Here is a 19066-nt window from a genome sequence, read left to right on the forward strand (position 1 = left end):
TCCAAATGCCCCCACTAATCTGGTCCAGCTCACACGTGCCCAGCATGAAGAATGGAATAACATACCCATTGCAAGGGTTAACACCCTGATGAATTCCATGCATAGAAGAATCAGGGCTGCGACAGCTGCGCATGGAGGACACACAAGATACTGAAATGTCCGGCCGTGTTGCGCAATACAAGTAGGGTCATCGCTAAAAGGGGGATATTTTTGGCATAATTAGCATTGATAATCGATAGAACCTTCAACAAATGGTTCCAAACTGATGAAATTGTATACAAAAATGAATGAAATAATGTAACATTAAATCATATTATTTAAAAGAATCTTTTTAGGTTACACGGCGTTTCTTTTTCGTTTTAGTATATATTATTTTCATGATTAACAAGGAAGGAACAATAAACACATAGTAAAACCAGAATGAAGGGATAGGCCCATATTAGGACATATCTATCCAATATTACAAAACCCCAGAAGTTGACAGTCTGTTATCAATATGGCAGCAGGCATGCTTAACTTTCAAGGGGGTTGGACAAGGGTGGTGGAAACCCTGAAATAAGGGGACAGGAAACTGGGGTAAGGGGGACAGGAACAGGGAATTAATGGGCCAGAAATAGGGAATATGTTGGGAGTTTCAAACTGTCAGTCATGAGAATCGCAGTGATATTTTTGATGAATAAGCAAAAGATTAAAGATAACAGTACCTCAAATTTTGCCAATACAATATGTCAACTTGTAATTTATAAGAGGAGAGAAAAGAAGAGATCAAGTCATTCCTTGAACCTAAAAGATCTTTCAAAGGTGGACCACAATGTTCCTCTTGGTTCTCATTAAATGCCAAGATGATCAGATGATTTTTTGTATAAATGAATGAGGAATATCACAGTATATCTATTAAATCAAGATACCATGCTTATGTTTATCAATTTATGAAGATAAAAAGTCCTGTTTTGCCAATACTATCTAGATCCAACTCCTGTAACCATGTTTCATGAGGTGAGGTTTACATGGTACAATTGTATTATATCACATACAAACCCTCCTCTACCAGAAACACTGTTACAGGCCCCTGTGATAGTATACCATACAAACCCTCCTCTACCAGAGACACTGTTACAGGCCCCTGTGATAGTATACCATACAAACCCTCCTCTCCCAGAAACACTGTTACAGGCCCCTGTGATAGTATACCATACAAACCCTCATCCACCAGATACACTGTTACAGGCCCCTGTGATAGTATACCATACAAACCCTCCTCTACCAGAGACACTGTTACAGGCCCCTGTGATAGTATACCATACAAACCCTCCTCTCCCAGAAACACTGTTACAGGCCCCTGTGATAGTATACCATACAAACCCTCCTCTACCAGAAACACTGTTACAGGCCCCTGTGATATTATACCATACAAATCCTCCTCTCCCAGAAACACTGTTACAGGCCCCTGTGATAGTATAACATACAAACCCTCCTCTACCAGAGACACTGTTACAGGCCCCTGTGATAGTATACCATACAAACCCTCCTCTCCCAGAAACACTGTTACAGGCCCCTGTGATAGTATACCATACAAACCCTCCTCTACCAGAAACACTGTTACAGGCCCCTGTGATAGTATACCATACAAATCCTCCTCTCCCAGAAACACTGTTACAGGCCCCTGTGATAGTATACCATACAAATCCTCCTCTCCCAGAAACACTGTTACAGGCCCCTGTGATAGTATACCATACAAATCCTCCTCTCCCAGAAACACTGAAACACTGTTACAGGCCCCAGTATACTATACAAACCCTCATCCACCAGAGACACTGTTACAGGCCCCTGTGATAGTATACCATACAAACCCTCCTCTACCAGAAACACTGTTACAGGCCCCTGTGATAGTATACCATACAAACCCTCCTCTACCAGAGACACTGTTACAGGCCCCTGTGATAGTATACCATACAAACCCTCCTCTCCCAGAAACACTGTTACAGGCCCCTGTGATAGTATACCATACAAATCCTCCTCTCCCAGAAATATTGTTACAGGCTCCTTTGACAGTATACCATACAAACCCTCCTCTACCAGAGACACTGTTACAGGCCCCTGTGATAGTATACCATACAAACCCTCCTCTCCCAGAAACACTGTTACAGGCCCCTGTGATAGTATAACATACAAACCCTCCTCTACCAGAGACACTGTTACAGGCCCCTGTGATATTATACCATACAAATCCTCCTCTCCCAGAAATATTGTTACAGGCTCTTTTGACAGTATACCATACAAATCCTCCTCTCCCAGAAATATTGTTACAGGCTCCTTTGACAGTATACCATACAAACCCACTTACTCCAGAAATATTGTTACAGACCCCTGTGATAGTGTAACATACAACAAAGAAAACCCCTACGCTGTTTACACAACATATCTATACAAGTTTTAAACACTCATAGGAAACTTGAAGGCCATGGAAAGCATTACAAAAGTCATCATAGTTTTTACCAGGAAAAAAAAAACACTTCTGTGTATTGCGTTGCCAGATAGTCTCCAGGATACATAGCAGTCACACACAATACACTTCATTTAAGTCTATTCATGTCTATTTAAAGTGACTGACTTTTAGACCCTCTATAGATATTGCTGAATACATCTTTTGTAAACTTAAGGGTGTATGATATATTTAACAATATATGTTTGATCTTGTGTTAGAATTACCCCCTTTTTCTTGTTTTTCTATATTTCATTTCTAATTTTACCTGTATATACTGGAATATTGATATATAAAATATTTATCAGTTTATCAATAACATGATTTTCCCTGAAGAAAAACAAACAAATTCTCCGCTCCTACATCAACTGATGTGTATATCACAATAGATTTTTTCACAGGAATGGCCTTTTCATACATGCATATATTTAATATTATGATTATTTACATATCATCAGAAAAAAAACACAAGAAATTGTGGCCCCTGCTATTAACCACAGCCAGCTGATATATGAAGAAAATGTAATTTTTGTTCAAACTGAACTCCTGACCAAATTTGATTGAAAACCATAGATCAAGTTACCAGTGAAAAGGAACAAAGGCCTTACATGCCTCTTTGAATCTCATGCCACCTGACTTCACTTTCAGAGCATGTTTATTATTGTGATGAAAATAAGTTATTTGAAAGGGATATTGTTGTTACTTTTCAGAAGATAAAATGCTTATTCAGTATGAAACAAGAGAATAATCTGTGAAATGGATAATGTGTAAGATCCCCTTTTATTTTTGCATATGACTGCCATAAACTAGGACTGCCAGTTGTATACAGAAACAATTTGACACGGAGTTCAATAAATCTCATATGAGATGAAAACAACTATAATATTCTGTTTCTCACATAACTTTTTTTTAAGATACTTACCTGAAAACAGGAGTTTGTTACACTGATTCAAAATCTAATTTTGTGATAGCCTCAATCTTTATCTCTGATGACATCACATTGCATATGATGTCATCAAGCCATTATGTCACAGTGGAAACAACAGGAACTATCAGCCAGTTTCTAGGTCATAATACACATGTGAATGATGTAAGAAAGTCTATGAAACAGGTGTTATCACACAGATAAGTGGGCAGAAAAGTGATCATTATATTTATACTTAGGGTATCAAAATTTTCCTGTGTAAAACAGTTAAAGGAAAGTTTAAAGAGAATAAAAAAGGAAACTAAAACACAGATTTTTAAACAAGTAAGATTTTTATAAACTGATATTACATATACATGATATATAAATAACAATAAAAAATACTAATACATTATAAAAATGTCGTGGAGTAAAATTGTCAGTAGTCAGATTATTAATCTGTACTGTTTATCTTCATATAATCTAGTCTCCGATAAAAATGAAGTTTTGATGTAAATTTTGTCTCGTTTTAACAAGCAATGTTGGTGTGTAGCAGTTCCTTCAGCTTTTTGTTACTGCCATACCTGTAAACAAAATTAAACTTGTAAATAAAATGTTAACTGTAACCAAAATCTCAGGTAAAGTTATATACATCTCGTATGGCCTTTAGGCAAGTTTCTATGATTATTACCTAAAATGTGTACCTGTTATGATAATTAACACTCCCCGTATATGGTCACAAAGACAATGTGCTTATTTTCTTGTTACTTTCAATCTGTGTCATTTAGTATGTTTCTGGACACTTCTCAATTTATCTTCAACTCTTTCCCACCCAAATAGAAATATTTAGCATTCAATGTTCAAAGACAAATTTTAACCCAACACACAAACTCAATTATCACTTTCTGTAGTTCATGCCATACAACATTTTGAATTTTCAAGTCGCAGTTTCATAACTTTTTAACTGATCACGATATCAGGTTGTAGAATTTTTTTTTTTTTCATTTTCATTTTTTTCAATTCAGTTTGTAGTTGTGTATATAGAGTAAATGACAATAAATGACAATAAATGACAAATGTTTTCCATTCTTTCACTTTGACATTTTTGGGGTTTAAAGTCCTTGCAACAGCCAGTATCACATACACGTAAGCATGGCAAAATGCCAACATGAGGCCAAATGGTTCTGCGTGACTCACCTGGTATTCGATGGTTATCAAAATCAGAATTTGTGCTCATCAGAAATACATAAACACATAAATGGTACACCATTGGCTTTCAAAATGGGCACATCAAATCAAGTTTGCAAATTTGACGATGTGACTTTGAATATGGGTTAAAGTAAGTAAAACCAACCCTTAGATTAGCCAGCTGTCTTTCACTTCACACCTAGAATCTCTACAGTAGGAGATATCTCCCACCCTCAAAGTCAATAAGACAAACCCTTAGATTTACCAGCTGTCTTTCACTGCACACCTAGAATCTCTACAGTAGGAGATATCTCCCACCATCAAAGTCAATATTGTTTTAAACAAACTCTTAGATATGCCAGCTTTCTTTCATTGCACACCTAGAATCTCTACAGTAGGAGATATCTCCCACCCTCAAAGTCAATAAGACAAACCCTTAGATTGACCAGCTATCTTTCAATGTACACCTGAAATCTCTACAGTAGGAGATATCTCCAACCCTCAAAGTCAACAAGACAAACCCTTAGATTGACCAGCTATCTTTCAATGTACACCTGAAATCTCTAAAGTAGGAGATATCTCCCACCCTCAAAGTCAATATTATTTTAAACAGACCCTTAGATTGACCAGCTGTCTTCCATTGCAAACCTAGAATCTGTACAGTAAGAGACAGATGAACATTGGGAAGATGATAATAGTACTATTGAACAACTAATTACCTGAAATTCTGCACCTGAAGTAATATATTGTTAAAATGTATTCGATATGGACATACAGGTTTCTATCAATTAACAATGGTTATAAATCCTAAGAAATACCCTGAAGACATATATTCTACCAATCTGTCCTCAGTTCTCACCTTTACAGTACTGTCAACAGCACCTGAGAAGATTCTGCCCCTCGACTGGGCCAAACATGCAACACTGCCCTGATGTCTCAGTAATGTTTGTGTACAAATCATGTTGTCCATGCTCCAGACCTAAAACACAGAAGTAAAAAGAATCGTCACAATATCTCAAACTGACCAATAATTTCTCCTATTCTTTATTAAGTTTTTGTTTTAAGAATGATAAGATCTTTAAGAAATATTCACAATCGAAACAAACACAATATCAAATCCAGCATGGCAGAATGTGAAATTCAAACTAAGACAGTTATTTCGCAACATATTTTTCGTCAGGAAAAACTTGTTCCCAATGAAAGCTAAATGTAACTGAGAAAGCAAAACCAACATAATGGTAAATCTCCACCTATCAATTTTCACAAGAGAGTAAGTTGAAAACTGAATTATGCAGATCCCTGCATAAGATTTAAGAATCTGCAGAAAACAATGGGCTTCCAAAAAAATATTGAATGAAATATCCCATTTAGTAACATGCTCAATAAAAATTTCTGTACAAAAACAGCAGCCTGACAGGCCATGAAAGTACCAATTATAAGCAGTATTGGGAACAATTATGAAATAATGAAAATTCTAAATTTCAGCAGTGTAATGTACTCCTATAAAATCATTCAGTATCTCCGGTGAAAATGACACAAGACTTCCTTGATTTTATTTTTTCAACTGTCCAATACTTTTGACTCATTATGGCACCTCGCTCAGAGTGAAATTGAGTATGATCATGTGAGTACCTACATGTATCCCAAGTATGATTGTACATTCAAGTACAATTGTAATTGTGAATGTATTTATGGTCACATGATAATTGTAATGTATTTATGGTCACATGATAATTGTAATGTATTTATGGTCACATGATAATTGTAATGTATTTATGACCTGAGGACTTACCCAAAATGTACTGCCTCCTCCCTAAACAATATTCATTTAATATCATGATATATCAACTTTTTCATATCTTTTCATATTTCATGACTGTATTTTCGTGTAAACAGGGGACAAGACATTCTGATTGCCACTAGAGGGCCAAACCAATTAATTATAATAATATGGGGCCAAACTAGGTATTGTATATATCAAATTGTCACTTCCAGACTACAACTATGCCATTTGAAATTTCTCCACAGAGATCTCTGCATCGTCATAGAATTTACATGGAATCTCCGTGCCGTTACACCATGCAAAACAATTCTGCAGAACCTCCTTCTTTTCATAGAATTTACATGGAATCTCCGTGCCGTTACACCATGCAGAACAATTCTGCAGAACCTCCTCCCTTTCATGGAAATTCCATGGAATCTCCGTGCCGTTACACCATGCAAAACAATTCTGCATAACCTCCTTCTTTTCATGGAAATTCCATGGAATTTTTTACATATAACATCATCAAATTATGTCTAAGTTGAACCATCACGGAACCACCGTCCCATTACTCCATGGACGAAAAATCCACTGAATTGTTTCTTTCATGGAAATTCCTTAGTAAAAATGAAGAAAGGTGGGGTGATCATTTGGCCCCCACAATGATTTCTATTATTTTTTTCGCCATATGTAGATGCACGAAAATAACCTACAACAGCATAAATGATTAGTCATTAAAATTCTTATAGTCACGCTGGACCTCCTTGTATAACACCAGATTGAGTGACAAAGGTACCCTGACATAATGACAAATACTTGCTACATGAGAATTTTAAATAAAAACATTTACCAGCCTGAAGTACATAAAATGGCCGTTATTTTGATACCACATATGTTATATTGGCATAAAAAATGTAAGCATATTGATAACTTTGACTTAGAAAAAAATAGCAAAATTTTCACAAAATAAAGAATATATCAAAGTTTGTCATGTTCATTTTGTATAGTTGCAATTTCAGACTATTTCATACTTGTTTGAAAACTTTCTACATATATATGCTGTCTATTGAATAAACTTCAGAGATTTCAAAACTGGTAAAATACAGTTCTAGCAATTTAAACATGCTCATTGCATAATTGGCATAATCATGAAGATTTAATTTTTGTTGATTTTTACTGCCAAATACTGCTAAATTTTCAATTTTGTGTAGTACCAAAGCACATCAAGCATTTTGCATTTGTTTTAAAATTAAATTCAGTAGGTATAACTTAACATGGTGTTTTCTGCACTAGAAATCTATCCTCTAAAGAACTGACGGTTTAGTTTGTATCATAAAAACTTAACAAGAGGCCCATCGGCCTGAACGGTCATCTGACAAAAAGCAAGCCAAACTTTAACAACAGTGAGTCTGCTGTTAAAACAGTGGGCTTTATTCCTTCCAGCATCCTAAAGGCCCAATATCAGCACTCTGAGCCTTTTGGTTACTGAGAAGAAGTCGTTTACAGATTTTAACATATTTGAACCCTGTGATCTTGAAAGTGGGTCAAGGTCATTCACTTGAACACATTTGGTAACACTTCCTCAAAGCATCCTACAGGCCCAATATCAGCACTCTAATCATTTTGGTTATTGAGAAGTCATTTGCATATTTTAACATATTTGACAACTTTGACCTTGAGAGTGGGTCAATGTCATTCATTTGAACACATTTGGTAGCATGTCATCCAGCATCCTACAGGTCCATTATCAGCACTCTTGGACTTTTGCTTATTGAAGAGAAGTTGTTTGTATATAGAGAAGTTGTTTGTATATTTTAACATATTTGACAACTGTGACCTAGAAAGTGGGTCAAGGTCATTCATTTGAACACAAACTTGGTAGCATGTCATCCATTTTTGCATCCTAAATTTTCCATTATCAGCACACTTGGACTCTTGTTTATTAAGAAGAAGTCGTTTGTATATTTTAATATATTTAAAGAACCCTGTGACCTTGAAAGTAGGTCAAGGTCATTCATTTAACAAATTTGGTAGCATGTCATCCAGCATCCTACAGGTCCATTATCAGCACTCTTGGACTTTTGCTTATTGAAGAGAAGTTGTTTGTATATTTTAACATATTTGACAACTGTGACCTAGAAAGTGGGTCGAGGTCATTCATTTGAACAAACTTGGTAGCATGTCATCCATGCATCCTACAGGTCCATTATCAGCACACTTGGACTCTTGTTTATTGAGAAGAAGTCGTTTGTATATTTTAATATATTTGAACCCTGTGACCTTGAAAGTAGGTCAAGGTCATTCATTTGAACAAATTTGGTAGCATGTCATCCAGCATCCTACAGGTCCATTATCAGCACTCTTGGACTTTTGCTTATTGAAGAGAAGTTGTTTGTATATTTTAACATATTTGACAACTGTGACCTAGAAACTGGGTCGAGGTCATTCATTTGAACAAACTTGGTAGCATGTCATCCATGCATCCTACAGGTCCATTATCAGCACACTTGGACTTTTGTTTATTGAGAAGAAGTCGTTTGTATATTTTAATATATTTGAACCCTGTGACCTTGAAAGTAGGTCAAGGTCATTCATTTTAACAAATTTGGTAGCCCTTCATCCCAGCATGCTACAGACCCAATATCAGCACTCTGAGCCTTTTGGTTGTTGAGAAGAAGTTGTTTAAAAATTTCAACATATTTGACAATTGTGACCTTGAAAGTGGGTCGAGGTCATTCACTTGAACACATTTGTTAACACTTCCTCAAAGCATCCTACAGGCTCAATATCAGCACTCTACTCATTTTGGTTATTGAGAAGTCATTTGCATATTTTAACATATTTGACAACTGTGACCTTGAGAGTGGGTCAAGGTCATTCATTTGAACAAATTTGGTAGCATGTCATCCCAGCATCCTACAGGTCCATTATCAGCACACTTGGACTTTTGTTTATCAAGAAGAAGTCGTTTGTATATTTTAATATATTTGAACCCTGTGACCTTGAAAGTAGGTCAAGGTCATTCTTTTGAACAAACTTGGTAGCCCTTCATCCCAGCATGCTACAGACCCAATATCAGCATTCTGAGCCTTTTGGTTGTTGAGAAGATGTTGTTTAAAAATTTCAACATATTTGACAACTGTGACCTTGAAAGTGGGTCGAGGTCATTCATTTGAACAAACTTGGTAGCCTTTCCTCCAAGCATCCTACAGGCCCAATATCAGCACTCATGGACTTTTGCTTATTGAGAAGAAGTTGTTTGTATATTTTAACATATTTGACCCCTGTGACCTTGAAAGTGGGTCAAGGTCATCAATTTGAACACATTTTGTAGGGCTCCATTTCAGCATGCTATGGGCCAAGTATTAGCCCCCTAGGCCTTCTATAATTGAGAAGAAGTTTTTTGAATGAAAAGTTTACAGACGATGCACGGGTCAGATGACCTAAAAAGTCTGGAAAACCTGCCTACAGATGACGTCAATGCCCGCGACATGTGACGACGAACAAAGTGATACCTAAGTGTCCGCCAGCTCTGCAGGCGACACAATAAAATGCTTTAAAAAGCAAATATAAAATTTTTGCTTTTTTCGTTTTTGTTGACTGGTGATAAAATTCAAACAGGCAGAAATAAGGATCAAGAAAAGCATACACATGAAATTTAAGAAAGATCTATACTGTAGTTCTCAAGAGATAGCGATAAGGGAACTTCAATGCAAAAATCAAAGATGGCTGTCTATAAGCAATTTTTTTCCCCTGATCAGTCCCAAAATTAAATGGGCACAACTAGGGACCAAGGGAAACCTACATCTGAAATATGGGATAGATCCATCCAGTACTTTTCAAGATATAGTGATAACAAATTCTTTTATGGAAAGACAGGCGCAAAGACGGCTGATGGATGACAGACTACAGATGCTGGGCGATTTGAATACCCTAATGATGATGGTCTGCTAAAAAGTTTAATAAAAATAATTTTTTAATCACTTGTATATTTAAATAAACGTATATATTTATATATCACAGAAAAATAGGTCATTTATTAAAGTAAATTTTTTTATATATATATCAGAAAAGAACAGAAAAACAGGTCAAATATTTACAATGTACATCTTTATCTAGGCTAATATATATTGGTAAATTCCTTAGAGAAGTATAAAGTACACTTTACTAATGGCCTTAAATCTTTATCCCCTTTCACAAATGATGTTAATGTCAGAATATCCTGTTAGAGAAAATGATTCTCTCATCCTTATATCTCCACAAATACCAGATTGCCCTGACAACGATCAGGCTCCAGAGATCAGTGTGTAATCTCTGGCAACGTCAACTCATGTCAGAGCATGGCTGTCGACAATTAACACTGATCTTGTTACGCCCATTCCTACACAAAACATATATAACATTCCTTATTTCCGTCGCTTGAAATGTCTTCAAGTACATGCATTTGATGTTGTTTTGAAATCAAAATTCAATATTGAAAATGAAGAAACCAATCTAATTTTGTGTTTAAATATCACCTTTTCATCTTTTTTTAATATAATATAAACTTTATTTATTTTACAACAATTGCGAAACAAGTTATGTCAACTTATACTAATCACTCTTGTTGGCCCGGATGTAAGTCTTATTGTGGGAGGAAACCGGAGTGCCCAGGGAAAACCCACGTGGTCGGGCAGGTGACCCCTTACCTTTTCATGTCCGTTCCAGGAATCTAACCCCGGTCGGCTAGGTGAAAGGTGAGTGCGTTAACACTGCGCCACCCGACCACCCATCTTTTTTAAATATTGGACCAATCAAAATTTTCACATAGTTGCCACCTGAGGTTTAAAAAATTTGGGCCCATAGCATCACTGAAAGGTTCTAGAAGGACGAAACAGCTGTATGACATAGTTTAAAATCAATTGTTTGGCTCTACTGTATCTTAATCTAATTTGTATTGAATGGCTCAGCGTCTTTTATAAATCATCATTCCTCAAAGAAGGTATACATAACTAGATCTACATCCGGCCAATCACCCCATAACGCTCACTTTTATATTTCCATTCCCAAGTTATACAGTTCCCTGCTTTTCCCCTGTATTCTGGGTTTCAGTTTTTCACCACAGAACCTTACCATATACAACATCTGATTTCAAAGATGTTTTGAAATGGTTTTGGTTGGAACAATACCAACCAGTCATGAAGAGAGGGCTTTAAAACAACCAAAAAAACCTCTTGATTTAGGGCCTTTAAAGACCACTCAGAATCCAAAAAAGATAATTTGTTATTTGTATTAGTATTTCAACAAAGCATTTCTTTCAGTACATTTCTTTAAGGAATTTAAAGGACCTAGCCTTTGAAAAATGGATCTTTTCCCTCATTCCTCTTCTCTATTTTTGCTCTTAATGATAAGAAATTTGAACATTCCTGAAATAGAGATGATAATCTTTACCTGCGAAATCCAAGATCATTGCCTGAAAGCCATTTTGTTTCTTATGAACAGTCTCAAAATCAATAACAATCTTTACCAGGCAAAATTAAAGATGGATGCATGTCAGCCATTTTTTTTTCTGATCAGACCCAAAATCAAACAGGAGCAACCAGGGACCAAGGGGCCCCTACACTTAAAATTTGAGAAAGCCTTAGATCTAAATTTGTCTGCATTAATTCTCTAGACATAGTGATAACACTCTTTCAAAGTGAAAATCCAAGATGGCCATCTGTCAGTTATTTTGATTTTTTGATAAAATAGACACAAATAGGGACCAAGTTGAACCTACAAATGAAATTTAAGAAAGATCCATCAAGTCCTTCTCAAGAAAGAGAGATAACAAACTTTATTTGGCAAACTCCAAGATGGCCGTCTGTTGGCCATTTTGTTTTTCTGATCAGTCCCAAAATCAAATTGGCACACCTAGGGACACAGAAAAACTTTCATGTGAAATTTGAGAAAGATCCACTAAAGAGGGATAACAAAACTTTATTCTGCAAAATCCAAGATGATCGCTTGTTCCAAAATCAAACAGGCACAACTAGGAATCAAGAAAAACATAAAAATGAAATTTGAGACTGGTCTATGCTGTAGTTCCAAAGAAATAGCAATAACAAACTTTCAAAGTCAAAATCCAAGATTGCTATGGCCACCTGTTGGCCATTTCATTTTTCTGATTGGCCCCAAAATCAATGGGGCACAACTAGGAACTAGGGACCAACGTGAACCTACACGAGAAATTTTAGAGAGATCCATCAAGAATTTTTCATGAAATAGCGATAACAATCTTCATTGAAAAAGCACAAGATGGCAGCCTGTTTTTTCTGACCAGTCCCAAAATCAAATGAGCACAACTAGGGACCAAGGGAAACCTACATATGAAATATCTGAGAGATACATCCAATACTTCTCAAGAAATTCCAATAACCAAATTTTTAAGGACAGACGGATGGACAGACAGGCCACAGATGAAGGGTGATTTAAATAGCCCACCATCTGATGATGTTGGGTTTAAAACCCTAAAGTTAACCCAATATCACAATTATTATATAACTTCCAAGCCCAGCTGCTCTGTCACTTTTACTTAAGGAAGGAATGCAGCATGAATTTATTAAAATTTATTGCGCTTGACAAATTAAAAAATAATCTATGCAATTGTAACTTGTGCCTAACACAGAGTGTCTCTTATCATAAAGTGGCTTAGAATCAGGAAAACTACTTCTGAACAACTTCAGAAACACTTGTACACTTAATAGTTGTATCAAGAGCATTTCAACATACCGTATGAAAAAGTCTTACAAGTTTTGTGAGGCCTTCAGTAGACGGATTAAAGAACACAGGGTCTTTGAAGGTAAAAAATGGAGATACAAGTACCAGTAAACCAATACTTCTTTTCTAGAGCAACTAATTAGAGCCAAACAAAGGTTGAGAAACATGAAAATTTTCCATGGAAAGGCCGTAGAAATAGAGAATTACATGTTATATATAAAAATCCCATTTCATGAAGAATCCTTTAGATATGTTTCAATTACTCGGGCAAAGATTTCCAAATAGGGAAAATTTTGATATTTCTATTAAAAATATTCTTCTGAATAAAATTGTAAATAACTGAAATATTTTATCTAAAAATGAAACATTTCAAAGAGTTCAAAGAGGCTTGTAATTTTGTCCTGGAATCCTGAATTAGGCTCAAATGAAAGAACTTGAAAACTCAGGAACCTTTTTTTCATTATTTCTTTGATAAAATATGTCTCAATTGATATTTTTACATTAAGTTTAAAGTTGAAGTTTAAGCTGAGATCAAATATCCTTCAACTTCAATGATTTACAATGACACAATATATATCTGATCTGAAATGTATGAATTGATGACCTTCTCATTGGAATGTAGGAATTGCCGACACAACCTGAAGAAATTTTATTTATCCTCAGAATGACTCCCCTTATTATCTTCGGCAGTGGTTTCCAACAACAAAAACTTTAAACAAGAACGACAAAATCGGTGCTACACAAGGTTTCATGATCTTTCTATTGATTGCTGAAGCAACCAATTATAGAAACTTTGACAATTAGTCGATGATTTGTCTTCATCTCCCATAAAATCAGATTTCTAAATTGAAAACCTAATTCCGTTTTCTTGAGATTCACACATCGAACCATATATATAAAGCAATTACTTCTTTGGGCTGAATGTTTCTGCCTTATCAATAAATCAATATGATTTTGCACCTGCACCATAATTTTCTTGGGATACCACAACACAGTTGTATTCTCCATGTTGAGATCTATCCACCTATGAACATTCACGTTGATACCACTTATAGTCTTAGTGTAATACTCCAGACAAAATGTAAGTAGAAAAATTAACAAAGGACAAAAACTCCTAAATTATGCAAATGAGAGTGATGGTTCCTGTACACTGCACTTCTCCTTGCCGAGATCTATCTACCCATCAAGTTTCATGTAAATACCTCTTACAGTTTTAGTGTTATGCTCCAGACAAAAATTAATTGTGAAAAATAACAAAGGGCAATAACTCCTAAATTATGCAAAATAGAGTAATGAATATTGTGCACTGCACTTCTCCTTGTTAAGATCTATCTACCTAGGAAGTTTCATATTAATATCTCTTAAATTTTTTGTGTTATGCTCCAGAGAAAAATATTATGGACGGACAACCAGACGGACAAAGCAATGACTATATGCTCTCCGTCAGGGGAGTATAAAAATATCTTATGACAGTCAAGTATTGTAGTTGACACCGCCAAGCAGTCATTTTTCTGCAGATGATGCCGGTAAAAGAAATTTGGCAAAGACTGTGTAATTATCAAAATTATAAAATGTTATGTCCTTTGTATAATAAACAGAGAAAGTCACCATATTGTTACGGAAATTGTGAATCTGATTGAAGAATTAATTCCTTGCTTGATTTTGAATATGAATACATTACCCTACAATAAAACCAGATCAGCTGCAATCACACTGCTGCATTTCGTCAGATAATTACACACGCCTGTTGTAAGGATGCGTCAATTACTCTGGTCATTACTATTGCCCACGTAAACAGGTTAGGTGCTGATGAAAAGAGGACGGCACACCATTGGCCTCCGGCTTTGACAGTCACGTGACCTTCCATTACAGTGACATGTTATAAGAAGACTTCGCAACTTCTGTTGGAGACAACTCTTGACCATTCATCCCTAATCAAATCAACAGGTTAAACGCAGACATTTGTATCGCCAACATGAAAAATTTCACACTGTTACTTATGCTTGCATGTTCTTTGGCTTATATTGAAGGTAAGTCTCATCTTTTTCTTCAGAAATCCGATTTTTTTTTATTTCCTTATAATAATCTTTAAATTTAGGCCAGTGATAAAGAAATAGTTATCATACCATTCCTGAAAATTAAATTCACATGACTTGGAGCAAAGTTTCGGTAAATGATGAGTACAGTGCATATCTGTATGTTCTAAAACATGTGAATGACATATTTTTTGTCAGTGTATGGAAAGAAACTGAAATTATATTTGACCTTTCTATTATCTATATCACAACTTATAAATCAACATTAAATAAATAAACAGTTTTTTTTTTTTTTTTTTTTTTGAGAATGGCAATGGAATCATGTTTGCGAATTAAATCTATAATTATTAAACTGAATTATATTCATTATTCATATATATTCTATCATCATATCTACACGTTTAATGTGTGTAAAATTATGTTCTGTATACAACTGATATTCTTCCACCAATTTTTGCTCTGAGAAAAATACAAAATCACCACAAGTAAAGATAGTTTATATGTTAATGAGAAAACCCTTATGTTGACTTACAGTAAGTACACAGCTGACAGCTATCTTGCACCAAAATTGTTCAACAATAACCCCATTTATTTTTATTTCAGTTTAAAATATAGAATTAATAAAACAATTCCATTTCATGGTCCAGCCATACACCTCAATATAATAACTCCATAATTTGAATGGATGATTATCAACTCTTGCTAAAAGTATATCGAAGCACTGTTACACAGTGATAATAATCCCATAACAAAGTGCCAATATGATAATGAAAATATTTGTGTTTGAATTTCAGCATTTGGGATGTATCGCTATGGTCCTCTTGACGTATTAGACAACGGTGACCCTTCTAAGTTCAGCAGAAAGGTCAAAAGTGCAAGTGAGTACAATCTTACCTATTCATTCTAAATTACATACATAAACCAATTCTAGATAAAGCAAAAGTTCAAAGAAATTTCAACTCCCAATTATGTAATTTCTACCATATATTTGATACATCAAATATTATATAGTTAGTTATCAAGATGACTCCCAACAGCTCCCAGTAATAACAGACATTTTCTGGTCTTTTTTTCAAATGCTAAAATTTCAGCATTCCACACCGAATATATGCTGACTACACTGTGCTAGGTCGTTGAATGTCACATACTAGACATTATTTATATCAAGTTAAAAAACAAAAATGTGTTGTAGTAAATGTTTTTTCCCATGAAAGACAGAATGCTATGTTTTGTATATATATATATATATATATATATAAAAAAAACCTTAACATTAAGGAGCTCCTTTCAATTCATGTGCATTAACAAGGCTAGCACCATCTACATGTAAATAGAAGTTAAACATCATTCCAAAGATATCAAATTGCATAAAGGCAGGAAAAGACAAGGCAGGTTCACAGCCACGAGGAAGGGGCCAACAGGGGTGGGAATCTTTCAGCTGTCACTGTTCACATTAAAAACCAAATGTTTCTTGCAAATATTTATTTCTGTCACCTCCATATGAGGTTTTCTGTAAACATCACTGTAACCTTGATTCTCCTATTAACAATAAAAATTCTATCAAAACCCTAACTACAGAAATATACATATCTGGAAAGCACCCCTATTCCAAATCACAAGTTCATGGAAACCACCTGTTTTACTTTTTGTCCTTTAACTTTAAAATGACTGTTGAAGCTAGAAATCTTTTTTTTTCTAGTTTTATTTATTTATTTTTTTTTTAATAGTCACTTGTTTCATTATATACACATTTCATGGATAACATAAAAAAGCACTGCAAGAAAATTACAAACAGATTAAAAGCAGGGACCAGATTCAGCAGGATTTTATCAAGTTTAAATGATCGTGTCACCGATTTCTACATCAAAATTTCAAAGACAGCTGTGTGAAATGGAATCGTAATTGAACTGGAAATTCCAATTACTTTAGTCAATAGTCTCGCTGAATCAATTGTCATCTGGTTGGGTTTATGATAGGCATGGGTATTACATCTACATCGATTAGAGAATGCAGCCGGAGCATACGTTGTGAGATATTGAACATGCACAAATATTAACACTTCAATATAGGACTGCCTTTAAATCACTAGTCTGGATTAAAACTGATAAATCTCGTCACGAACTGATATTTATAAGTCTAAAATTGCAATGTCTTTTGTATCTAATTGTCGCGAATACCGCCTTGATTTTTAAAGAGTCAATTTATAGTTTTCTTAGTACCACTTACTTCAATGCCCATCTTCCGAAAAAAATGTAAAAAAAAAATCATGTCACCCACTAATTGTACAGACTGCCTGAGATATCTCTATTTCAAGCTACCAGAACCAGTCTAATGGAAATGTTTACAAAATCTAACGAGCTAGATCTGTACACATCACTAAAGCAAATGGACCATAAACCATGAACGACTCGCTAAACAGTCATCATAAGGTTGAACTTTGTCACAGGAAATTGATTTCAATTTCCAATCTGATAACCCCAGGTTCCCATGTCCTTCAGGGTAAAAAGATGCATTTAAATTCAGACATTGAAGATGGAAATGTTAGATTTGATACACACTATTTTGAAATAAAACAAATTTTTGATGGTTTACATTAGTTAATGTTTTTACCCAAAATATAGGGCGTGGAATTCAATGTGAGTGATTGATTATGAAACATATTTCATATGTTGATTTTAAAAGCGAGAAGTAATGTAATATATTCCATTGTCATTATAGTCAAAAAATCATCAAAAAAGTGTTTGGATATACCTAAATTAGAAAAAAAAATAAAAATAAAAGTACATTAAGTTTAAAGAAATAAATTAAATTGACACTGAAGAAGTCAAATTAAGTGATTAAGTAACATGAAATGTCAACGGAAAAAATTTACAGGCAACATCAGACCATCTACATATGTCAACATATCACAACATATGTCAACATCAGACCATCTACTTATGTCAACATCTGACAACATATGTCAACATCAGACCATCTACTTATGGCAACATCTGACAACATATGGCAACAGCTGTTTATGTGTCAATTAATTACATATATCATGTGACATTGAGACAGGTGTTACTACAAAACATCATGTCAATATCAGGAAACATGTGTCAACACCTGGCCACATGTGTCAACACGTGACAACATGTATCATTTCCTGACAATGTGTCCACACTTGGCAACATGTGTCAACACCTGTGAACATTAGTCAACACTAGGAAATGTGTCAACGCCTAAGAATGTCTCAATACCTGGTAGCATGTGTCAACTCCAGGCAACATTTGTCAACACCTGACAATGTGTCAACACCTTGCAACATGTGTCAACACCTGATTACATGTCAACACCTGGCAACATTTGCCAACCCTAAGCAACATATCAACGCCTAAGAATGTCTCAATAACTGGCAACATGTGTCAACTCCAGGCAATATTTGTCAACACCTGACAATGTGTCAACACCATGCAACATGTATCAATTCCTGACAATATGTCTACACCAAGCAACATGTGTCAACACCTGATTACATGTCAACACCTGATTACATGTCAACACCTGGCAACATTTGTCAACACATTACAACAAGTGTCAACACCTGACAATTTTTTCAATCATAAATAACTGATGTCTGACAACATTTATCAACATTAGACAGTATTCATTCCATGTTACACCAGACAACATGAAAAATATTTAGGCAATGTGTCAATACAAGGTAACCTGGGTCAACATCTGAAAATGTGCCAACAAAAAGATAACTTACAGTGGGCAACATTTGTCAACATTAAACAATATTCATTCCATGTAACACCAGATAACATAAGTAATGTTTTGGCAATGTGTCATTACAAGACAACATGTGTCAAAACAAGGTAACCTGAGTCAACATCTGAAAATGTGTCAATGAGACAATGTGTCAACACAAGGAACCACATTAGTATCAGAAAACAGATGCTATTACCAGT

The 19066-nt window shown here is 35.1% G+C and overlaps 1 protein-coding gene across 2 annotated transcripts in view; it reads right to left on the minus strand.

The window, feature by feature from the left end:
* Positions 1–3814: 3814 nt before the first annotated feature.
* The window catches only part of LOC132554517 (E3 ubiquitin-protein ligase TRAF7-like), a 69595-nt gene continuing 54343 nt past the window's right edge, over positions 3815–19066 (minus strand). For both annotated transcript variants that reach the window (XM_060218835.1, XM_060218834.1), the window contains 2 exons: positions 5434–5553; positions 3815–3970 (listed from right to left, as the gene is read on the minus strand). In XM_060218835.1, the coding sequence (XP_060074818.1) occupies positions 3959–3970; positions 5434–5553 (132 nt within the window). In that variant the 3' untranslated portion in view covers positions 3815–3958. The remainder of the gene's footprint in view (positions 3971–5433; positions 5554–19066) is intronic.

This window comes from Ylistrum balloti, unplaced genomic scaffold, assembly GCF_031769215.1.
Source record: "Ylistrum balloti isolate Yb309-2 unplaced genomic scaffold, AGI_CSIRO_Ybal_v1 Utg370416, whole genome shotgun sequence".
In the NCBI taxonomy this organism is placed as follows: Eukaryota; Metazoa; Mollusca; class Bivalvia; order Pectinida; family Pectinidae; genus Ylistrum; species Ylistrum balloti.